This window comes from Mauremys mutica, chromosome 1 (assembly GCF_020497125.1).
Source record: "Mauremys mutica isolate MM-2020 ecotype Southern chromosome 1, ASM2049712v1, whole genome shotgun sequence".
In the NCBI taxonomy this organism is placed as follows: domain Eukaryota; kingdom Metazoa; phylum Chordata; order Testudines; family Geoemydidae; genus Mauremys; species Mauremys mutica.
The window spans coordinates 303,636,567-303,661,692 of record NC_059072.1 but is presented as its reverse complement, the minus strand read 5'-3'; the positions used below and the strand labels follow the sequence as shown (position 1 = coordinate 303,661,692).

General features: G+C 41.3%; 1 protein-coding gene across 6 annotated transcripts in view; it reads left to right on the top strand.

Annotated features, from left to right (window-relative positions):
* Positions 1-2,942: 2,942 nt before the first annotated feature.
* The window catches only part of TSC22D1 (TSC22 domain family member 1), a 127,567-nt gene continuing 105,383 nt past the window's right edge, over positions 2,943-25,126 (top strand). For 3 of the 6 annotated variants that reach the window (XR_006578738.1, XR_006578736.1, XR_006578737.1), the window contains exon 1: positions 2,943-6,758. Coding sequence is in view for 1 of the 6 variants with exons in the window: in XM_045012975.1 (XP_044868910.1) it covers positions 3,916-6,758 (2,843 nt within the window). In the remaining 5 variants the exon portion in view is untranslated. The remainder of the gene's footprint in view (positions 6,759-25,126) is intronic. The other 3 variants (XR_006578740.1, XR_006578739.1, XM_045012975.1) reach the window with 2 other exon arrangements.

The window sequence follows — 25,126 nt, the reverse complement described above, 5'->3', positions numbered from 1 at the left end:
GCACCTGCCTTCCAGATTTGAACACCTCAAAATTCAGGAGTGCTCAAGCTCAGTTTGGGCAGCTGTTACTTCATTTCTCCCAAATCAAATATACTGATCCACTGTAACTTGCTGTAGAAAAAGTAGGATAAAATTGAGCAAGAAATGCATATTAGGACTGGAATTGCTATTTTCAACAGCCATTGCCTTTTTGTTTGTTTAAAAGGAAGACAGTGATATTGCATTGGCAAATTCCCCATAGAAAGAAAGAGTGGAACAAAAGAATAATAAAGGCACCTCTACTTTCCCTCATTTATGGAGGACAGTCTTATAATATGCATCCAGATATCCTCCAATCACACAAGCTGAAAATTGTTCCACTTTACTGCAGCTCTGTAACCATATGGGAACCAATCCTGTCTGTGTTTTGTGCACATCCAAAATTCCTGCTGAATGACCCACCCTGGGAGCGAGTTACCAGTGACCCAGGGCTGAGGCGGCAGGAGATGTGGGGGAGGGGGCATTGGTGGTGGGGGAGCCCAGGGCTGGGGCAGCAGTGGGGTGGGGGGAGGGCACTGGTGGGGAGGAAAGGGGGGAGCCCAGAGCTGGAGCGGCAGGGGGTGTGGGTGGGGGGAGAGCCCAGGGCTGGGACAGGGGGCAGCCAAATTTTTTTTTGGTTGAGGCAGCAAAAAACCTAGAGCCGGCCCTGCCGGGTTCCCCCAGCCGCCGGAGTCCCGGGCGCTTTAATTTGCCCCTGAGGGCTCCCAGCCATCTCTTCAGCTGGGAGCCCCTGGTTGATTTAAAATCAAGTATCACCTCCCCACCCCCAACCTTCCTTTTTGGCCCACAGCTGTTTTGGTGGGGTGGCGCTGGGGAAGGACGGTTTGTTTCTGCAGGGCTGGGCGGCGCTGGGGCGGGATGTTTCCGCGGGGCCGGGAGTTGCTGGGGGGGGGGAGGGCGTGTTTCTGCGGGGCCGGGAGGTTTCGGCCCTCAGCTGTTTTCTTTGGAGGAATGTGGCCCTTGCCGCTTTACGAGTTGTGCAGGCCTGCGATACTACAATGAGCTCCATGTAGCTCGTTGTCTGGATCAAGAACTAGCTCTTGATGACATTTTTTCTTACATTGGCCTGGTCTATACTGGGAAGTACATGGTGCTAGAAAACGTATTTACTAACACTTTTAAAATTCTTGTTCACACTAAAGACAAAATCTTGCTTAATGTGTTAATGGTTTCTAACACAATGAATTGTGTACATGTAGACAAAGCCACTGTGGAGGCAAGTGGATAGTTGGTAGGGTGACCAGATAGCAAGTGTAAAAAATTGGGATGAGGGTGGGGGGGGGTAATAGGTGCCTATATAAGAAAAAGGCCCCAAAATCACCCTAGTAGTTGGAAAAAGAACAGGAGTACTTGTGGCACTTTAGAGACTAACAAATTTATTTCAGCATAAGCTTTCGTGGACTACAGCTCACTTCTTCGGATGCATAGAATGGAATACACAGAAAGAACATACAGAATAGTTGGGTACATTGAGCCTCATATTCTGATAGTAGAAGAAAGTGAGAGCTTTCTTCTTTTGCAGAATGAAAGCTGCAGGCTGTTGAAAGGGATGCTATTCTGACTGGTGGATTTAAAATGACTTCACTATAATTTAGCTACCACCAACACGTATATTAATTGTGAGATGTGAAATGTTGCACGAGTGTATTTCCTTTAGTTATAGCAGTTTTATAAGAAACATTTATCTATATTTGATGTAGATCTAGATAACAAATTAAAAAAAAGCTGCATTCATTAGTTGCATCATTTTTATATGCAGCTGTGAATGTTTAACACAGCCAATGATATACTGTCCTTAATATCATATCATCTATGTTGCCTGTATCACTGTAGAAAAGATCTTTGCTGCCTAAATATTTATATATTCCTAAATTTTTGGTTAATCCAGTAAGAGGTACTATATTATCTATAGCACTGACATTTATGAGGAAACAACTGAACTGAAAACATTTAAATTGTTTATATATATTTCACATCTTCCTCTGCTGTAGTGCATAGGTTTCAGGTGAGTGGAAATGTGGGGGTGGGGGGGCGCTAAACTGAAGTTAAAAAACATGAGCCCACCTTCAGAACTTCACCCAATCCAATGAAAGGATGAGTCACTCCAGAAACATCCCCACTGACTGCAGTGCCCAACTCCGCAGTAGCCAATAAGGGCACTATTTGCACCCCACCCACCAACCTCTCCCCTTCCCCCACCCAGCCCAGTCCTCTATGGCGAGACAGGGGGACCACATGGCAACTGCAGTTTGTTGCACAAAAGAGGCACGTGATGCTGGAAAAGGCAGCCCTGGTGATAAAGCCTCAGGTTTCTCATTCAGCAAAGAGGGGAGGGGGGAGAAGAGAAGATCCTGGATCGAAGTTAGAACCGAGGGAAAGAAAACGAGACACAACGTAACCCTGTGGCTACCTCTGCAACAGGATGGGGAGGGGCTGGGGCCGATCATGCGGGGCAGAGCCATGCGGCCAGTGCAGCCCGAGCTGCGCGGCTCTGAGACAGAGATGTTCTGCCTGGGGCGCGGCGGTGGCAGCTCTCCCCTCCCCCGCGGTACAGCCCGTGCAGCGACCCCCCCTTCCCCCCAGCTCTGCGGGAGCCTATTAATAACTCGGGGCCCGCTCCGCCAATGGTAGGCGCCCACCCCGCTCCCCGCGCCCAGCCCCGCCCCCCCGGATTCGCTGGGCAGGACGAGCCGCCCGTCACCGCTCGGCAATTTCCGCCAGCCGGAGCCGAACCTATTTCCGTCCGCCGGCTCCAGACGGGCTTTATGTCTGAGGGCTCAGCACGCCTGCGCCGCCGCCATCTTACTTCTCTTCTTCTCCCTCCCCTCCGGCCAATCCCTCCCCTCGCCCAGCTTCGGCGCCGCGCTCCAATGCCGTGTGAGGAGGCCCGGGGGGCGGGGGAGGACGAGTCGCGGTAGCGGGGGAGCCGGGGGCAGACAGACCCAGCAGAGGCAGGAGGAGGCGGAGGAGGACTCAGCCCAGCCGGGTGCTGCAGAGGAGCTCGCTGTGAGCCCGAGCGAGCCGGGGCAGAGCGGCTGAAGCGGCCTCGCTGCAGAGAGACGGGGCGGCGGAGGGAGAGGCCGGGCCGGCTCCCCTCCCTGCGCCGGGCTCTCCTAGGGGAGGAGGGCGGGTGGCTGCTTGTTCCGGCCTCCTCCTGTCTCTTTAACCACCCCAAAATGATTCAGCTCCATGGCTGCCACTGACGGGAATGTCCCTGCCCGGCTCAGGCTGCCGCCGCCGCCGCCCTGCTGCGTGCCAGCCCTGTACGTATCTGCCTGCGCCTTGCTGCTCCTAGGCGCCCCAGCCGGCCGCTCCGCCGAGCCCCCGGCACCCCCTCGCCGCCCCTCCGCACCCAGCCGCCAGAGGCGGCGGCGGCGGCCGCTCCCCCGGGGCCCCGCGGCGGGGAGGTCCGCTCTGCCGAGAGCCACCCCCCTATAGCTACACACAGCTCGGCTGGGAGCCGGGGAGGGGGGCGGGCGGTTGCTTTCTGAGTTGGCCGGATAACGTGGGTAATTTCTTCCCCAGCACCCCGCCCCCCGGAGAAGCGGGCCAGGGGGGAGTGGAGCGCGGAGGGGAAAGTGAACGGCAAAGGACTGAAAGTGTCACATTCACTGGCTCTGATCTGAAGGCGGCGGAGGGACCCGGCCTCACCCCCCCCCCCCAGCCCCCGAGAGGAGGAGGAGAAGGAAAAGGGGCGGTTTAGTGGCAGTGCCGGCTGTGCCGAGGCGGCTCAGCCTGTGCTGTGTGCGCCAGCGGGGAGGGGAGAGGGGGTTGTGTGTGTGTGTGGTGCCTCTCCCCTGGGTTGCATGCAGAGCTAACTGTGTGGCTGTCTCTCTCCGGGCCGGGGAACTGCACTCTTAAAATAAACCCGGTACAATGCACCAGCCTGACTCAGCCGCAGACATTAGTCCTAGGAAGATGGCGCACCCGGCAATGTTTCCTAGAAGGGGCAGCGGCGGCGGCAGCTGCGTTACTGCGCTCAATGCACCAGGTACCGGCGCTGGTAGCGGTGCCCTCTCCACCGAGGATTATCCGCCGCCTCTGCTCATCCAGCCGCCTCCTCCGTCTCTTGCAGCATCTTCATCGGCGGGTCCACAGCTGCCACCCCCTCCTCCACAAAGCCTGAACCTCCTCGCCCAGTCTCAGCTCCAGCCACAGCCTCTTGCACAAGCTGGAGCCCAAATGAAAAAGAAAAGTGGCTTCCAAATTACCAGCGTGACCCCTGCTCAGATCTCTGCCAGTATGAGCTCCAACAACAGCATAGCAGAGGACACGGAAAGCTACGACGACCTGGATGAGTCTCACACTGAAGACCTGTCTTCTTCAGAAATTTTGGACGTTTCTTTATCCCGGGCCACTGACTTGGGTGAACCTGAACGGAGCTCCTCCGAAGAGACTTTAAATAACTTCCAAGAGGCTGAGACTCCTGGGGCCGTCTCTCCAAACCAGCCTCACCTTTCTCAGCAGCATCCCCCTTTGCCACATCACCCACAGCAGAGTGTTGTGATCAATGGAAATGTTCACCCCCATCATGGTCACCATCACCACCATCTTCATCATCACCATCATGGGCATCATCATCCATCACATCCTGGGGTGGGCAGTACACCAGCTTCTGGAGGACCACCCCCAAGTCCATCATTTAGAAAGCTGTCCACAACTGGAAGCTCTGACAATGTTATCACAGCTGCACCAGTTTCTGCTGCATCATCCACTGGTACTCCTGCATCTGCCCTGTCTAATATTCGCACTACAAGTACTCCTGGCAATATAGGTGTAAGTCCTGTTACTGGAACTAGTACGTTAAGTAATGTGGTTGGTGGTAGTCCTAGCATGACAAGCAGCATGCTTGGTAACGTTAATATAAACTTAAGCAACATCACAAGTACTGCTAATGTACATGCTTTGTCTGGAACCAGCAGCAATGTTAATGTGAATATCTTGAGTGGTGTTGGCAATGGTACGAGTGCTTCCTCTAATGTCATTAATAATGTTACTAATCCAACTGCAGGAATGGCAGTGGGATCAAGTCAGCAGCAGCCTGCAGCTGGCACATCAAGGTTTAGAGTTGTAAAATTAGATTCCAGTTCTGAACCTTTTAAAAAAGGTAGATGGATATGCACTGAATTCTATGATAAAGAAAACGCTGTAGCAGTTACAGAAGGAGTAGCAGTAAACAAAGTGGTAGAGACTATAAAACAAAATCCACTTGAAGTGACTTCTGAAAGGGAGAGCACCAGTGGGAGTTCTGTTAGCAGCAATGTAAGCACACTGAGTCACTACACAGAAAGTGTGGGAAGCGGGGAAATGGGAGCACCTACTGTGATACAACAGCAGACATTTCAAGGTGTGGGTCCACAGCAGATGGATTTTAGTTGTGCTGGACCTCAGACTATTCCAGCGTCCAATATACCGCAAAGTATTTCTCAATCACAGCTTGCACAAGTACAATTGCCTTCTCAAGAAGTAAATTATCCACAGCAAAAGCAAGGAGTCCAGTCTTCAGCACAGGCTAGTCTAACAACTGTTACTGGTGTTCAGCCAACTCCAGTTAATGTAGGTGTATCATCTTTAGGTCACCAACAACCTGCTATTCCAAGTGTGGCTCAGCAGCAGCTATCATATTCTCAACCCTCACGACCTGTGCAAACTTTGCCTGTTGTACCACAACAGCAGTTACAGTATGGACAACAGACACTTCCCATGCAGATGGCCCCTGCACGAGTTAAACCAGTGAATCAGAGTTCTGTGACAGGGACCATACCGGACTACATACAACATCAGCAGATACTTCAACCTCCAGTGCCTGCTGTGCAATCCAGCTCTACAGGAGTAGGAGCAGGAACACCGGTTCCCGTTGCTCAGGCACCAAGCATCCAACCTTCTGTACAAGTACATCCTGCTGTGGCATCAGCTCAGCCTGTTGCACATGCTCAGACAGCAATGCCACCTGTAGGTACTAGTGGTCAAATTATTAACATTGGACAACAAGGAAATGTACCTGCTGTGATGCAGCAGCCACCTGTTGCAAACCAAATTACACCTTCAGTTATGCAGCAAAGTGCTGCTCCTCCATCTTCACAAGTGGTGCAGCCTGTTCAGACTGGAATAATTCAGCAGGGACTACAAGCTGGTGCTTCAGGCCTTCCTCCGCAAATGGTAATTGCTTCACAAAATGTTTTGTTTCCTGTACAACCCCAGGCACAAGTAGAAACTGTAGTTCAAGGAATGACCAGCCAACCATTGCCTGCAGTTAGCCCTATACCTTCTACTAGTGCTGTTCCTGCTCCAAGTCAAGTTAGTTCAAATGTACCTCCTGATATACCTTCTGCTCCTGTAAGTTTGGGTCCATCACAGAACATAGCACAAGCTTCAGCTGTGCAAAATGGGAATTTGGTTCAAAGTGTTAGTCAGCCTCCCTTGATATCAACTAGTATAAGTATACCAGTGGCACAAAATGTGCCACAACAGATACCGCTAAACTCTACACAGTTCTCTGCACAATCACTAACTCAGTCAATTGTAAGCCAAATTGAAGATGGCAGGCGCCCTACAGAACCTTCCTTAGTTGGTTTACCGCAAGCTGCCAGTGGTGAAAGTGGTGTTGGAGCATCAGCTGTTTCAGATGGGAGTGGCAGCAACATAACATCATCTGCTTCCCTTTTTCCACTGAAAGTACTGCCATTGACAACCCATCTTGTTGATGGTGAGGATGAGAGGTAAGATCATGCCACTAACTTTGCAAAGAAACCATATCACTTTTATGTGCATGAGTTTGCAATTACCATTGCAGTGATTTCATAAGATGACTAAGTGTAACGTTGCAGATATAGTTGTGATAACTGCTTTGTTAGAAAAACAGTTTCTCAGATCACGACACACAGCTACTGTGTTAAATTTCTTATGTTGCTTCTCTTCTAAGAGAGGGAGTGAATTGTATTGATTGCACTCTGAAACTGTGTTGCATGAGTACACTGTCTATGTGTAGTAGTACCTAGCAGGCTGTGTGTCCCTTCATTATATTATACGTACACACAACATGTATAGTTGACTGGAAAAGTACGCTTTGGAGTGTGGTGGCATACTTACAATAATTCTCAAGATTGTGGGGAGCAATTCTGAAATACAATTAACTATTTGAGATTTATTTTTAGGTATATTTTACAAGCCTAAGAGTTTTTTCCATTTCAAACTTCCTTTTTGAATCTTGACTACATCATGGTTTGGTCTGCTGTGAATGAATACCTTATGGAAGGTTTGGGCCAGCCGCTTCAGGCAATATGGGGATGGAGTGGGGCTGCTCTGGGGGTGGTGGTGGACGAGAGAGGAGATTATATTAAAACGAATTTTTCAGATTGCTCTGACCCTGGATGTTTCCTTTCAATGTTCTCTGCTGCTGCTCCTCCCTTCCCTCTCTTTGAGCCCAACCTGAGGCACTTGCATGTTTCGTTCCTGGAGTTTCCATTTTAAAGCCCTGTTACATTGCTGGAGTTGCTCAATTCTGCACGGGGAGCACAGGCCTTTGAAATTGATGTGCCTGTAGTACAGTCTCAGAGGAACCATTGTTAGATACTTGAAACATGAGGGTTTTTTTATAAGATGGATGACAACTGGGTGTCTTAATTTGTGTGTTTGTGTATGTGCGTGTATTGGTTTGGCAATGTGTGCAGTGTAACTGTGTCAGTTTCAAAGGTTTCTGCCCCTTGTACAGAATTTAGCAGCCTTGGCAACAGCCATTTTCAACCATTATTATTTAATACTAATGTCATAGCTGTATCTAGTAAACCCAGTTGGGATTATGTTCCTATTACAATGGGCTCTGTAAAAAATACATATGGAAAACATGGTACTTCTCGCAAAGAATTTACAATCTGAGGCCTTGTCTATGCTACAGGGGAAATTCAATCTAAGCTACGCAATTTGAGTTATGTGAATAGTGTAACTCAAATTAACATAGCTTAGATCTACTTACCATGGAGTGCACACTATGCGATGTTGACAGCTTCTGGTGGAGTACAGGAGTCGACGGGAGAGTGAACTGCGGTTGATTTTAGCAGGTCTTAGATCCGCTAAATAGACCACCAATGCATTGTTTGCCGCTCGTCGATTCTCGGGTAAGGGTAGACAAGCCCTGAGAAGAAGAAGAAATTCCATTAATGTGAGAGGAGGGTAACTTAGGACAGAATTAAATAGCCTTGAAAATAAATGGGGGAAGAAAAAGACATGAAAAAAGGAAAGATTCGTATTTTCCTTCTTGCTTGTAGTCACAATGAGAGGTGAGGGTGGTGGTGGTGGTGTGTATATAATATATATAATATTTTTAATTCTTAGGTTCATACAGCTGTTTAAGTCCTGAGAACTAGCAGAGGACAAATTTGTCCCCATTATGGTAGATCTCAGGATGCTGAAAGGTTAGATATTAATGTTAATATTATATCAGCAGCTGTCTTTGATACTGTTGATCATGAGGTGTTGACATGCTTAAAGTGGCTTTAGTCATTCTTTCTAAGAGATCCCAGAGGGTTAGAAAGGGAGGTTGCTCATTTTTCATGAGGGCTCTCGCATAAGAGATCTCACAATATTCTGTTAGTGGCCCACTTTCTTTTCAACAAGTATGTGAAGCTGGTAGAGGAGATATTGAGATGTTATGGGCTTACTGTGTCACCAATATGCTGATGATGCTCATCTTTGTGGGATTTTTTGTTTTGTTTTCCCTTGGAGAACCTGAACATTACTCTTTGCTTTTTCAGTGTTGGAAGAAGTAATCAAAACTGATGCTAGCTGGTGTACTCAAACCAGTTAAGATGGCAGTATGCTTGTTGATATTGGAAAGCGTTTTGAGAAATTGGGTGGGGTATGTGACTGCACTTATTTTGAGGGTAGAAGTCAGCTGTTTTTCACAGTTGATTTGTTTGTAGTTCTTGAATCCCAAGTAGTAGCAAGTAGCTGGAAATGCTGCCTCCTTCAGTTCTTGACTGGCCAAAGAGTGCATCTTTTCCCCACCTACGCAGACTGTGCCCTCATTATTTATGTCTTTATCATCTCCTAGTAGACTACTGAAATGTGCTCTCATGTAGCTACCACTGAACATCACTCAGATGCTTTGCTTGGAGTAGAATGACTACTTGCTTTTTAAAGACCTGTAGATAGGTGAGACTATACTATCGCTGTGCACTGCAGTGGTTGCCAGTCCTCTGCTTAGTCAAAGATAGATTATTTACAGATGTTCTAGAACCTGGCTGTCTCAGAGATCACCTCTCCCCGTGTATCCCTTTTCAGAATATACCATTAGTGGGAATGCTTTTGCTTTCCATCTGGGGATGGAATCCTGGAGCTACTGAAAAGGTATTTTCAGTACCAGATTCTTGGCTCTGTAATGCCTTTCCACTTAGTCTATCAGAATCTGAGTCCTGTACCTTGCGTCTTTTCCTAAAAGTGATATCTCTTTGGTTTGATTTTTCTCTTATCTCCTCAGCCACCAGTCTCCTTTAGTTGGTGTTCTTGGTTTTGATTCTTTTTTGCTGAAGGGTGTATGTATTAGATTAGATGTCTCCTGTTTTAGGGAATAATATTGTTACACATACCTGGACTCTACATACTAAAGAAATAGGCACCTTAAAATATGTCTAACAAGTAAAATCCGGGCGGGGGATTATAGACTCCAGGTGGGCACTACATTTTCTGATTTAAGATTAATGTGTACACATTACAAGTGGTTTTAAATCTGACAAGGGAAAATGCGTAAGAAAAAATATAATTGAATAATGCTGAGTGACAGCATAATTGGACTGGTGAAGAAGTTGTAAAATTCCGTTGTGAGCATGCATCTGAAGAAATGCCTGACCCGTGTAATATCTTGTGTAAATTATATCGCAGCTTTCAATGAAGCCATTTTATAATTGTGTGTATATTCATGTGTCAATGTCCTTTTGCCTTCAAATTGTTAACCCTGTTACCGCTTTAGAGCAGTAACTGCACTCTTTCCTGTGCCCATTATTAGTACATAGGTTGTTAAATACTCTGCTGTGTTATCTACATCCTTTTAAGAGGAGAGAGAATTTTCTCTTTGACATAATAGCTGGTATTTCCCCCACTATAAGTTAGACTGCTATATTTCTAAATGTAGCAGAGAAGCCATAAAAAGAAGCATAAAGATGAACTTCCTGACAGGATATCCTGTGGAAAATTAATCTATAAACTTCAGTTATTGAAGAGAGAGGGTAAAAGTGATACTGTTACAGCTGCCGTATTAATACGCTGTTTCCTCTGACTTCTGTTCTCTTAGCCTGTCAGATACACCTCACATTTTGACATGTCAAACTCTAGACTTGTCATCTGTCCTGATAGCTCAGTTTTCTAAAATATAGGCAAATTCCCTTTTAGTGTTTAGGTAGTTTTTTTTTCTTGAGTCATGGTATATATTGATTTTTCATACGGCTATCTCATTTGCTCTTGTCTCAGTTTACACAGACTGATTATTGAATCAAGTCAATTTCAAACAATCTTTGATCTTCAGATGTTTTAACTATGGAAATCTTTCTTCATTTTATTTTTAATGCCCATGGAATCTTTCAAATAGATAAACAAATCTTAATAAAAAAAAATTCCGTTACATTTTCATGTATGTAGACTTTGTATTGCAAAATGAGTCAAGATAACACTTTCCTAGGCAGTGCGTTAACATCATATGCAAATAAGTTCACAGTGGGAATCCATGTGTGCAATAAAGAGCACAGCTCCTAGTATTTAGTTTACATACATCAGATTTGGATTTTGTATTTATATTTCTACTGATTTTTATAGGTACAAAGTTAACTTAAATGACACATTTTGTTTCAAATTTGCCTCTCGTTCATAAATGTTGCTTTATGGTAAAGATCAGACAAATAACAATCATTTTCTTCACTTGTTTTGTTCATGCTTTTGAGAGCACTTTATGTGTAAGTCACTTTCCCACTGCGTCCTCGCTAGTCAATCTGTGTTTTCACCTGTTTGCCTTTCACATAGTAACAGGGTGCGAGAAACCAGTTTGAAAAGTAGGAAAATGTACTATTCACAGTCTCAAAACACGATAGGACAAGAAACAATAGCCTGAAGTGAAGGAAGACAGGGAAAAGTTGTTAAGAGCAATTGGAGAGCAGAATAGACTCCCAAGATATGTGATTGAATGAAGCACCATTGTTATGGATTCTTTTTTTTTTTTTAAAGGCTAAAGACATTAATGTCAATCATGTGGTGAGAAGCTCTACAAAATATATGATGTCATACTGAGTGACCAATCTTGTTTTTTCTGGTCCTGCTGTCTGAATTGTACTCTTTTGGTCCTTGGCCTACCAGTGCAAACTGTTGAGACACACATTTAATTGTGAAACTTACTGCTGGGGTGTGAACATTTAACTCCCATCAACTAATTTTATGTAAATCACCAAACAGTTATTATATAGTATTAGTTTTTGGACCTGGTTTATTTTATGGGGCAGAGACTGAATACAACAGAGGTTCTCAAACTGGGGGTGGGGACCCCTCAGGGAGCCACGAGGTTATTACATGGAGGGTCGCGAGCTGTCAGCCTCCACCCCAAACCCCGCTTTGCCTCCAGCATTTATAATGGTGTTAAATATATAAAAAAGTAGTTTTAATTTATAAGGGGGGTCGCACTCAGAGGCTTGCTATGTGAAAGGGGTCACCAGTAAAAAAAAGTTTGAGAGCCACTGGAATAGAACATGATAGCATGATGCCTTGCCTCTTGGGGTAAATTCTGGTACGTGCATTTGAAGAAAGCTAGTACATGTGGTTAAATGGCTATTTTATCATTAATAGTTTGTGAATTGATGGCATGCTAACGCCTATTGAACAGGGGCTCTCATTATTTTGACATTATGTAGAGGTTACAGGACAGCATTTACCACATTTCATATGTATGAGTAAAATACTTGTTTTTTAGTATCGTGTTTTAGTGAAATTATAAGTGTTTATAATTTTGCACTGTAAAATCATGAGTGATTACAGTTAGAATGGACCAGAATTATGGATTTCCATTGTACAATGGCTGTCAACTATTTTTCTTTGAGCTAGCCATCCCATTGAAGTCATAATGTTTATATCCCAAATCATCAGAGCATTCCATTAAAATAGATCTTTTAAATTAAATGTATTCCTCTTCAGGTGATCCGAAGTGACTTCTGGCTCACTTTCCTCCTCCACAATTTTAATACACATTTATTGGCTGTTAATTATACAGCAGTTCAATTAAGTTACTAATGGTGTTCACTTATTGTTTTTTTTACCAAGATTTACAAAAATAGGCATTTAAATCTGTATATAAATAAGTGGCCGAACTTTCTGAAGTGTTGAGAACCTATAGCTCCTATTGAAGTCAGTGGATCTCCAGATATTGGGTAACTCTGAAAATCAGGCAACTTATGTAGGTGCTTAACTTTAGGTATCAGGCTTAAAATTCTTTCCCTACATTTATATTTCTTCTAGTAGTGCAGAATCAGCAAAGCTATGGAAAAGTAGTGAATTTTATTGTTTTGCACAGAACTGTTACTCAATTTCTGGGACAAAGTCTGCCCTTGGTATCACCTGCGCACCCCCATTTAAGGCAACAGTGGGTATTATACAGGTGTAAGGCAGAGTTTTTGAAGGTAATTGGGGTGAATAGGTCAGGAAACAACATGGTTTGACTTCTTGGCTAGCAGTGCTACCTTTATTTTTTTTTTTTTTTTGGTCAAATCAAATTTGTAATCATTCAAGCACAAACATGGAAGACAGTAGCATCCTTTTTACAATAACTCTTTATGGGGAGCAGGGGTTAGAATCCTACCATACATTTGTACATAACTGGAGAGAAACAAAATGCTGATGCCTATTGAAAATATGTAAACTAAATGTTTTGGTTCAGGTATGGACTTCTGATTGCAACTGGAGATTGTGTATAGCTTGTGTTCTTTGGCCCAACCATGTACTTAATACTGTAGAATATTAGGCCCAGATCCAGCAAAGCACTTTAACCACGTATGTAGTCCTGTTGTCATTAAATGATTGATTAACTAACTTATTCTGTTTGCATTAATATTTCCTTATTGGTTTGCAAGGCCATGGAAAAATTTTTTGCAAGACTTCTAGGAGGGATGTATCACAAATTCCTGATTCTCTTCCCCTTCCACCCCTCCCCCAATATAACCTAAAATTTTAAAATTCAGGCCCTGTTGGTCATGTGAACAAAATATAGAGCACTGTCCAAAAAACGCCAAGCAAAACAGTGTTAGTGGAGTTTTAGAGATAAGATTTCAAACACACCAGTCAGAAAATTCAGTTCAGGGCTGCACAACTACCTTTACACCATCCTTTTATGAATATGTAATATTTTGTATTGTATGTGCTCTCCAATTTTATGTTGCAGTAGTTGTGCAGTATGGCACTCACAGCTGAGTTGCACAGCTTTGTGGATTTGAACATGAAATATTTCAAGTATACCAGAGGTTCATTTACCTGTGTATACCTTGTATCCAGATCATTACAACTTGATTCATTTTCCAGAATAGCAGAAGCAGCAGATTGAACCTACAGTGGAACAGCTGAGATGAAATGTGAACTGAAAACTTTCTGTAAACTTGAAAACGAAAAGCAACAGCATCAGTAACAAAAAAAAAAGTGAGATTCCATAAAAGCAAAACCTACCTGTAAATGTTAAAAATGAAACCATTTTAGAATTCAGATATCTAAATAAAGGCAGACCCAATTTTAAAATACCCAAATAACATGAAAAGATTTCAGTGTTCTATATCTTTCCTGCAAGTGATGACGACATAGTTAAAGTATGGTTATGGCCAGGATGGTGACTGTAAAAAAAACAAACAAACAAAAAAAAACCATAGCATCTTCTGAACCCAACAGATGTTTCCGTTATCTCATCCGCTTAATTTTCTGAGCGAATAAGATCTTTTCCAAAAAATAACTGAGATGCAGAATATACTTTCTTCCATGTTCTTCAATGAAATTTCAGATTGCCCCATATCAGAGCATTCCTACCTTTACAGAAGTGAAGCAAGAAAACTTTGAAGCATTGTTAGGTGTTTGTCACTAACTTTTCTAGAGGGGAAAAAAGAATACTGAGTTTGAATTTGAGTAAATAAATGAAAGAATGAACTGTCTTCAAATATGTGATTTAAAAGTCTAGTTTGTTTTTTTTAGTTTACACACATTCTGTTATGAGTTCTTAAACTTTTAAGCACACTTGTAAAGAGTTTAAGGTTCTCCTCCTGTGATGGGATGTACAGACCCCACATGGGGCCTGAAGGGGCTATAGGGCAGTACTGGTCCCAGGTAGCCTGGCCCCTCCAGACCTGCAGAGCATGCTCCAGCTGGAGAAACGGTTGAAAAGGGAGCAACCCAGCTCAGGAAGGGAAGGTCTGGGGAGGAGGACAGGCCTTGCCTGGAAAGCTCCTGACAAGGACACCGGAGAAGCCTTCTCAAGGGAAGAAGTTTGCCTGTTGAGCTCCTTTAGGGCTGACTGTTTTACTTGCCTTTTCTTTTTTGATTTGCTTTATGTCAGACTGGAGGCCAGAGGAGAAAGGCAGACAGTAGGATGTGACCTAGGGAGGATAATTTGGAAGACACCTTTGGGGGCCAGACATGGACTTCCTAGGGTCCTGGGTTGGAGCCCAGTGGAATGGGTGGGCCGTGCTCCCCTACCAACTGCTCCTAATATGATAGGGACACAGACTTTCTGCCCACCTGAGTGCCCCTCTGATTAAGTGAGGGACTGGACTGTAAATCCTACCCATGGGCGGAGCGGGTGGCAGTGCTGGGGACACTAACCACTGGGCCACTTGACGCACCAAGGACCCTTTTACACCACCTCGTAAGCTGAGGACACTTGAGCAACATTAGGACTATTAAAAACTGATGTTCCATTTTTACTTTTGTTCAGTACTGATGTCTATTTAAAGAAAGTCATTTCAGAAAAATAAATACCGTAGTGATGTAAGAAAAATGCACTATTTTACTTCCTACCTTCAAGAATAAATGCCGACTCAAATGCTAGTATCAATCCTGGAGGAAAACTTGGAAAAAGATGATACATTGTACAGTCAAGAGAACCTCAAGAAACATAGATTGGAAGAGTAGATGATTTTAAAACTGCATATCTTAGTAAGTGAGATTTCTCCCAAAAGGAAAACGGTAACTTAAATAGGACATAACATTAAATTTGTGTAAAAATGACTTTTTTTATAAAAACAAAGGCCAATAAATATTTCTATAAATTTAATTAAAATGAAAATTTTAAACACTTCCTCTGAAATGTCTGAAATACAACCATTGTAATGCTAAGAACTTGAACATGAAATAAATTTTTTATTTCCCATATGAGAGAAATGCAGAAAAGTAAGAACATAAACAATAACAAGTAAATTGGATTTTAAAAATTATTTCATTTCAAATGATCAGTGGTGACATTAGCAGATAAATTTGTCTACAGTATGACTTTGTTGAGTGTTCCTTAAATAAACTATGCTATAATTCTGTCTTAATAGACTTGCCCAGTGAACTAACCAGTCAAATTTTGCTCTTTTGGATTGTCACCAAAATTCTTCTCAGTTTCTTGGGTGGTTTGTATATTTATATTCTGATGAAAGATGGAAAGAAACTAATACATTATTATTAGTTGATTAAGAGCAGAAATACTTGATAATAGGAATTTGGCATGCTACTTGTGACTCAAATGAAAAAAAATAGCTGCTGGATTAAAGATTTCAGTCCTACATAGTTCATACAGGCAAAACTACTGATGGCTGTTGAAACGTAAAGTATATATTATGGACAAATATTTTATTAACTGTAGAACTTTTGTGAATGTTAGGCAGATTATTTTTTATAGCCAAATGTAAAGGCAGAACTTTACTTTCAGGGATTTGCTAGAACTTCAGACTGTTTCTGTTTTTAAGAACTTATTTCTATATACATCAGGTGAGATAATTGTTGTCTGAAGCCCTAGCACAAATTAAGAATTTATAACTGTGTGAAACATTTTAAAAAAAAATTGCAGAGATTGGGAAGCTCATGAAACATTTGTAATGCAATATTTCAGCTGTTTTACTAGATATTTCTTTATTATGTTAATAGAAATTCTGATGTTTTGGCCCTTGTCAATGGCAAAAGTATTTGAGTGCCTTTTAGCAGTCTTGAAGTGAGAGACTAAAGCAGTGCATTTAAGTATTTTTTTACTGGGCGGAACTTTGAAATATTACTAACTTTGGTATAAATCTGTATACTTTGCTTTTGTTTATATGGGAAAATTGACTGGCATAGCTATAGTGGAATTATAATTCTTTTATAGTGGTTAATTTCCCTGTGTTTTACATACTCTTTTAGAAACTTGTTTTTCTGAATTATAATGGCAAACACCCTAAAGTAGCCTTTCCCCCTTTCTTAATGTGTTCTTACTTCAACTTGACTAGTGACCATAGAAAATAGTTTAGTATCTCTCAGGAAAATATTTTCAGTTACTGATTAACATTACATCCCTACCTCCTATGTGGATGGAGAATGAAGCAAGGTGAAGCCTCTTTCTTACATGAGTGGGAGGAAGTAGCTGGACTTCTCTGCTACAATTGAGAGTTGAAAGTAGAAGCTATAAGTGGTGGCTGAATTTTATTTGATTTTTCACTAAAGATCTATTCCTTGAGCAACTGATTTTTTTAATCTGTCCTTTTTGTATTCATTTAAGACAGATTTAAATCTGTCTGAATATTGTTTAAATATGGGCTTTCACCATACCAGTGCTCCATTGTCTGCTAATAACTTTGCAGCGAACTGAAGATACTGTACATGTGTTATCACATGAATTTCCATGTAACTGAATAGTGGTGAAAAATGCAGGTTAATTGTAGGCTCAAGTCAGTAAGCGTCAGGCTTAAACACAATATCTTAAAAACGGGTCACAGGTAATTGTAATTCTGGCATTTCTTAATTTTTGAGTGCTTGCCTTTGTAACATTTTAATGTAGTTATTTTTGTTTATAATCGCTTATATAAAAAGAACATTGGGGGGGAAAAAAAATCTATCGTGCAACCATGTAGACTCCCACATGCTCCTGTTGGAAGCACATAGCTTTACCACTTGAATTAATGGAATAACTGGTAGCAACTGTAGTAGACTGTTCTCTGCGTGGAACAGCCTCTACGGAGGGAACAAGTACACCTTGCCAGTGGGTTTTACAGTTGTTTGCTAGATAGCAGTGGAATATTGAGACTTGGGAATCCTGGACTCAGTTCCAGATTGTGAAGGGGTATAAGTTCTAATCAGTAGTTACAAATTGTTGTGCCCCTGTCCCTTTGGCTCTTGCACCTGTTCTTCCCCTCCCTCCATCACTTGTGTTCCTGTCTCCTTGACCTTTTCCACCTCCTCTGCTCACTGCCCTTCTGCATTCAAGTCAGTCTGTTTCCTCCATGCTGTATGGGCATCAGTAGGGGGATATTGAGGGCACAGGAGACACAGTATCCCTGCTCTCAGGTCCTGAGCTCAGCACCATTGAAAAGAAGTCTTGCTCAGCCTCAGGATGGAGCATGCACAATCTTTGATAAAATTGTAAAAGCTGTGTGGGGATGAAGTATGCTCAGTGCAGTCAGAATTGTTGGAGAATATAGCTGCCAAACTTTAACAAGCCTCAGAGTATTTGAAAACAGATTTTTTTCCAGTGGCCTATAATTCAGCCAAAATTGTGTTGTCTTTTGCCATTTCCAGGAAAATCCATCTCTAACATTAGGGAGGTCTCCCTCTTCCTCCTGCCAAATTTTAAATCTCTGCTCTAAAGCATGGTGATTCTACAGCTTCTCAGTGAAACAGCTGTAAGAATTTTTTTAACCTAGGGGAAGACTGTTTTTTCCTAACCTTGTTCTTGGACAAGGCTGAGCTGTTTTAGTGGGTATCTCAAAATAAATAAATAAAATAAAAATTAAATGAGATTTGGTGAGATGAAAATCTCATGCTTCAGTGCATAAGCCAACTTCTAACTATTCAGGGTTAAGAGGAAACTTCCCCTGGGGCAGGTTACTCATACCTACTTTCAGCAGTTTTCTTGCACTTTCTTCTAAAGCTTCTGGTATTTATAGTTGTTGGAGGCCGGATGGTGCACTAATCTGGAATGATAACTCTTATGTTTCAAACTAGAAATAAAAAAACAATGGAGTCGTAAATCAAATCTCAGTTTTGCCTACTTGAGTACACAGGCTTAAGGTAGGTGGAAAGGAGGGGAAACTAATGTAATGGGATGAAAAGGCAAATCAGTAGTCAAGATTTGTTTTTCCTATTCAGTTGTTCATAGAATCTCAAATGATCAAAACTGGTCATGTGGCCATTAAATACCAACTGTAACTCGGTGACCTAAGTCACTGACTTTATGTAATAATAAAGTTAAGATTGTGTTGCATTTTTTAGGTACAGAAAAGTTGTAGCCAAAACAATATTATAGTAAAGCATCACTACAAAAATGTCAAAATTAGGAGTGCTGTTACTATAAACAGCATGGCTGAACTGAAACATTCTCATTCATTTAGCCTTTGTTGCTCAGAAAGCCATTCTCGTGCGTGAAAAATGTAATTGTCAGCACATCAATTGCTTAAAATAGCACTTCAGACACTAAAGCTCTGACATTGAAGTGCCACTGGAAAACATCCAAGTGGCCTGTAAAAGACGTATACTGTAAGCTGTGTATAATCTAAGCTTTTTCATTTTCTAGAAATATTTTAAACTGATTTCTGAAAAACTTGAACTTTATGAAAAAAATTTTAAATTGTGTTATTCATAAACCATAGAATGCTTTTAAGAAGGAAGTTGCAATGCTTTGGCTAAAAACATGGGTTAATTACATTATAAATGCAAATATTTAATTTAATTTCCTGTTTTCATAAATTTATTCAGGGCAATTAGCCATAAGTAGATACAAAAGACAAGGGAGGAAGCTCCATCAGTAGGGTGCAAGGCCAACACCTTAAAGGTCTGGGCTTCTCTGCTTTTTCCCTACCTCATGTCTTTTTAGTTGCTTATATGTCTCCTGGCAGGGTCCACAACAGGACTCAGTGTTCATCTTCGATTCAAACGTCTTTCTAGTAGTGGTCTAATAAACTTGAAGATCTACACTGGAAGCAGAAGGCACTTTCTATTGTTTCTCTTCCTTCTAGCTGGCAGGGGTGGGGAGGGGAGGAATCTCTGCTACTGCACCCTTCTAGAGATGTATCTGCTGCAAGAGGAAGGAATGAGGTGTTGTTTACTATACCCTCTCCAGTAGCCTCTGTGAATAACTCCACTGCCTGTCTGTGCTCCTATTTTCCTAAGCACAATTATTATTAAATTACCATGGTTCTTTCATTTCAGTGCTGTTTTCAAGGTTCTAAATAAAAGCAGTGAAACTAACTAGTCTTGTTTTGTTGTTACTGCTCTCCTAGCCATTCAAAGTGTTTCCCTTGTCAGTGGGTCTCTTTTTAATCTCTGATTTGTGTGTGTATTCACTCTATCTTTTTTGCTCGTGTGTGTTACAATAGCTAGTCACAACAGGGAAAGTCAAGGACTTGACTCTGAACATCCATGTCTCTTGTTTTTAATGGCCTTTAACGTCTCATCTGTTGTATGCATCACCCTAGCAACTCTAGAAAGATGTTTAAGAATTCCTGAAAAAGTGTACTTCAGAGTTGAGTAACTTTGGTTAGTTTTTAAACGACTTTGTCTTGGTAAGAACTTTACCATCAAAAGTTAGTCAGCGTGGTGTATGTATCTCTGCCCTTTCACCTGTGGTGTGTTTGGCAGCAAAATGTTTACAGCATAAAACATAGTGTGTATGTTTTGCCTGGTTGCCACTTGCAAATGAATATTCTGCTTAATCATCATTTTGTACCTTGATAGAGATCTTAATTTTGTTTCCAAAAAAGTGGTAGTTCTTGCATCTACTGCTAAGTAGATATTCTTCATTGGCATGCTTGTATGCATTGCTTTGTATACGTTGGTACAAAGAAAATCTCTTCTGTCTGTGAAACAATCTCAAGGATTCTTGCTGAAATAAAATATTGGAAAGGAAATTCTCCCTAACAAATTTAAAATGTGAACAGTTTAAAATACTACTTTATCCATAAATATTAACTTTTTGTAAATTCAATTAAAGTACAGTAAAATAAGTGAATAATTGGAGGTAACGGAGAAAGCAAATTAGTGTAGTAGACTAAATACTCTATTTTATGGTTGAAATAGGGGTACAAATATTATTAAAGGCACCTGAAAAAAAGGGAAAAAGCAAATACACCTTTTGTAATATTTCCCAGTGTACCTCCATACTATATAAGAGTTGAGCATTTAGAGAAATATATAGGATTTCTAAATTTACTATAAAAACAATAAGGAACATACCGTAGTTTTGAAAAAATGTAGTACCAGATTTGTTAGAAAAGTGGTTTCAAAAACAAGCATCCACTGAGCAGTACTGTAGCATCTTCTGTCTTGCTATTTTTTTCTGAATTTAAATTTGGCATTCAAAGTCTTTTTTTTTTTTTTTTTTTATTGTACTGTCTGTACATGCAGTCGTATATCACAGTATGGTTAACTTGCTCATAGACAAAAATAAAAATTCACTCAGTGCAGGAAACAGAAATGGTACTGGATATATTGAATATCCTTTTAAAAAAAAGTTGAGTACAGTGACTTCATTAAAGTTGTCCATAGCCCCCAGGATTGACTGCTGTAGGCCCCATGTTGTTATCAAATCTATTTCAAACCTACTGGTTTACCTTAATTAGTAATTGAAACCCTCTTAGTCTAAACTGAGAAGGGAGTTGTGTGCTCAATGTAAGTTTCAGATTTGCAAACCCTCTAGTCTTGCATTATAACTGCTCAGTTTTCTCTTTGGGGGAGTGTTACCCGCAGAAAATTCTGTTACTCACACTCTAGGAACACCCACCTTTACCCTTTTCCTGGGGCTCAAGGCATAACGCTCTTAATTTAGGTACCCACCCTTTCACTTCCTTAAACTCTGCAGGTTTGTGGGGTCTTTCACCAGTGAAAGAGCCTTATGCAGTAATATCCTACTTAACCTCTCAAATCTTGATTTAGACCTTGGGTTGGCACTGCAATGCAAAATCTGTTCTTTATAAATGAGACACTTAAAAAAACCCCTACATTAAAAACACTATTAGGGTTGCAAAATCAAGCACTTCAGAATTAGAAAATGCCAGAATTAAGTTTGCCAATGTGACCTTAATTTGGCCCTTTTGTGCATATGCATTCTTATATAGTTTTTAATTATATGTTCACAACCTTAATAATCCTTTAATATAGCTTTTTGTGTGTATTTTCCTTGCTTTTAAAATAAACTGAAAAAACAGAAGTGATGACATGGCATTATCTGTAGCCTTTAGATCCACCGCATAGTCGTCTGTCATTTGAGCTAATAGAGTAACTGATAACAGTAGTAGATTGTCATCCTCCGTGTGGAGTAGCAGTAGAGGGGAATGGGACACTTTGCCTGTGGGTTTCAAACACTAGCTGACAGCTGAAGAATGGTTCTAGTCCAGGCTCTGGAGGAAGAATGTGTTTTGAGTTGGCACAGACTCTTCTGTCTATTCTCTCACCCCCCACGCCCCGCCAAAGTGTGGCCTTTCTGTCCTGGCCCCTTCAACCTGTCCTTATCCTAGTACTGTCTCCTTCCCACTCCAGGCTTTTGGGCACAGTCCCATTCTCTTCATCTAGTTAGTTCCAGTCTCCACTCCTTAGGGTTCTCAATCCAGTTTTCTTGCCCAGCCAGTGTCATTCTCCCCCAATTTCTTGACAGATCTGTCTTCCCTCTCCAGCCACCTCCTTCCTTCCACCCCCCTGGTTCTCAGTGCTAATCTTCTTCCCCAGCTAGTCCCAATCCATTCCCGCTCCCAACTCAGACCCAATCTATTTTCCCCTAGCTTCATTCTCTGAAACAGCTGAACCACTTTGGCTGCTTTTTTAAAAATAAGTGCAGCCTGAGATAGACACTGTAGAAAATTTCAGCTGTTAAGTGGTTAGTTTTGCAAAGTCCTAAGCAACTGAAAACGGTATTATAGTGGGATCTGTTGGACAACCTTAGGCTGCGCTACACTAGAAAATTAGGTTGGTTTAACTATGTTGGCCAGGGGTGTGAACAATCCAAACCTCTGATGGTATTGTTAAGCAAAGCTAAATCCCTTTGTAGACAGTGCTAGAATCACAGAAGAATTCTTCTGTCAACCTAGCTACTGCCTCTCTAGGAGGTGGATTACCTATGCTGATGGGAGAACCCCTCCTGTTGGCAGAGGTGGTATCTACACTGAAGCTGCTGTAGTGCTTTATCTGTAGACAAGTCCTTAAAAGCAATAAATTCTATGTATGTTATGTGTGCGAGCACAGCAGTATTTTAACTATTGATAACTGTGCATGTCCATAGTTGGATCATAGGATAGCTAATGACTTGGAAATGTAGCAAGTCCTAAATCTTAGAGGGACCAGGATACTTATCTCAAATTCCTAAATAGGTGCAGAGAAGGGCCCTAAGGCTTACTAGAAGATTAGAAGGTTTATGCAGAAAGACTTCAAGAGCTTCATTTTTTTTAGCCTTCAAAAGAATACCATAAGAGGCCTAATTAATATGGAAATATCAATGTCGCTAAATAAATACTTAAATAAGGATCTAATCAGCTTACATGAGATCACCATCTGAAGCTGGTTAGAGAGAGGTTTAGAATGGACATTGTGAAGAATAGGCGCATCATTTTCCAAGATGATGTAGACCTGGAACAAGCTTCCAGGGAAGGGAGATAGTTTTAATAAATTCTGCTTAAGAAAAGGATAGCTAATGTCTAGTGATATTGTCAGATATGTCTGATAAGCAAGCAAGGTTTTCTTCCTAATGCATGTACCAGTGATTCTTGTTAGCCTTAAAGTTCACTGTGTTTGTGTCATATTAAATTATGAACTTTTTAGAAAGATCTTCTGATCACTAAAATGGAAGTAAGAGTATTAGAGGATGAGTGTCGAGATGAGCAGGATTGCAAACTAGTCGGGGTGGGGAGTGGGTTTTTGCTTGAAACAGGGAAATTACTAACCATATACAAAGTTATTGTACTATTTGTTGAAGTATGATCGTGTTTCTTTTGACTGTGGGAAATAGCAAATAAAACATCTTTATTCTGAATGTTGGCATCTGATAATGTTTAGAATGTTACTCATATTTTTAATAGACTGTTTTGAGCTCTGGAAAACTTCTGTTTTTCCTGTAAGCTAATATAAACAGCTCAGTATTTTCAGTTGTATGTACCTCAACTCTGTGTGCCATTTTACCTCTGTCTCCTTTTTTTCAAATGCATTCTCAAAACTCTCCAGTCCCAATTAACCTTTTTTTGCTGATCTCCTTTCTATTCATGCCCTCTTGCTTTTCTGTTGTTGTCTTCCTTTACTGTGTTTGTCTAAGTTAGATTCTAAGCTCTTGAGGAACCTTGTCTTTTTATCATTTGTAATGTGCAATAGACTCAGATGGCACTGTATAAATGGAGTACAGTATTAATAAATTTGTGTAAGAAACATATTTAAAAGATCTTTCTGCATGCAAAAGATGTGCAATTGATCGGCAGTTCAGTATTACAATGGTATATGTCTCAAAATAGCTTATATGCACAAAGATGGAAGCTAAGTCGTCTTTGTTAAACCAAATAGTCCTGTATAGTATATTGACAAGTAATTGGATATGCTCTAATTTAATATAGAGCTAAATTATCCAATATCCTTTGCAGGTGCCCATTGCCAAAACTCAGCTTATAAAAATTCATCAGAAATATTTGCTTGAAGCGTGGTGTGTTGGTTAGTAGCCTATGGAAACAAAATTTTAGTGTTGCCACGTGAAGAATTAAAGTGAATGATTTCAAGTAGATTTGCTAATTTAAGTCAACAAAGGAAGTTGGCGAGTGTTAATTCAGTGTTGCCTTTTGAATTGAGGTGAAAGAACTGACACTGGTGTTTCCATTTTGGGAGTGATCATGTATGCATAACTGAAGGCTTGGGATTAATGATAGTCATAAAAAGGCTTGCTAAGTTGCTGCATTTAAAATATTCTTTTGGTTTGGTTAGTTTGTGTGCTTTAGGTAGATGGGTTTTGATAACTTTTTCTCTTCCAATATTGTGTTGGGTACGTGATGGGAACGGTGGTAGGTGTGCAACATGTAAGAGAAGTGAGGGCGGTGCGAAGGCAACAGGAAAAAGTAATCAAAAGAGTTCTGTATATAATTCTAACAAGTTACATTACCCTTAAATGATATAGAGTCCCTGAGATAAGCAATAGAGTGGGGTTGGGGTTAGTGGACTTCTTCCAAAATGCATAGTTTCTAAAACTATTGGATATTGCCAGACTATTGGATGGAAGAGCATATAACTGCAGACGTGCTGTTTCCTAAAGTTGTACTCAACAATCATAATACTAAGTGTGTTTACATAAACTTAATGCACAGTAAACATATCCTCTGGGCATACTGAAGTAAGATTTGGGAAAAGTGGTGTTTTGCCTTCATTTATGGGAAATCAGGTACGTGAACAGATGCTGCTGCTGCTTCTTTTTTTTTTTTTTTTTCTTTTAAGTGAGTTGTGTAGTCATTAAAGCAGAGAGTACTTGGACTTTCTGAATTGGAGGGGAGCAGGTGGGGTGGGGGGGCCACACCAGCGCAGAGGTGGTGAGAAATGGAAACACTCTCAAAACAAAGGCCAAAAAACCCCTTCTCTTGATCTAAAAAAAAAAATGTAAAGTGTTTGTAATTACTGTTGCCTAACTAAAATTCTAAGCATTCTGGAACCTAATTCAAGGCACTTATATAACACTGCTTTTTCCTGTGTGTGCTTTTTTTCATATCAAACCTTTCAATTATTTCACAGTAAAACATTACATTTCAGTGATCAAAACAAGCAGTAGAATTCTTCTGTATTTGCATTAATCATTTCTTTGTCCTATAAAGGTTAATGAAATCAATTTAAATAATTGGTTTTTCAGCACAAAGCTTACTTAAATAAAAGTAATAATAAAAAACAGCTGAGGCACAATAGCAAAAAGGTT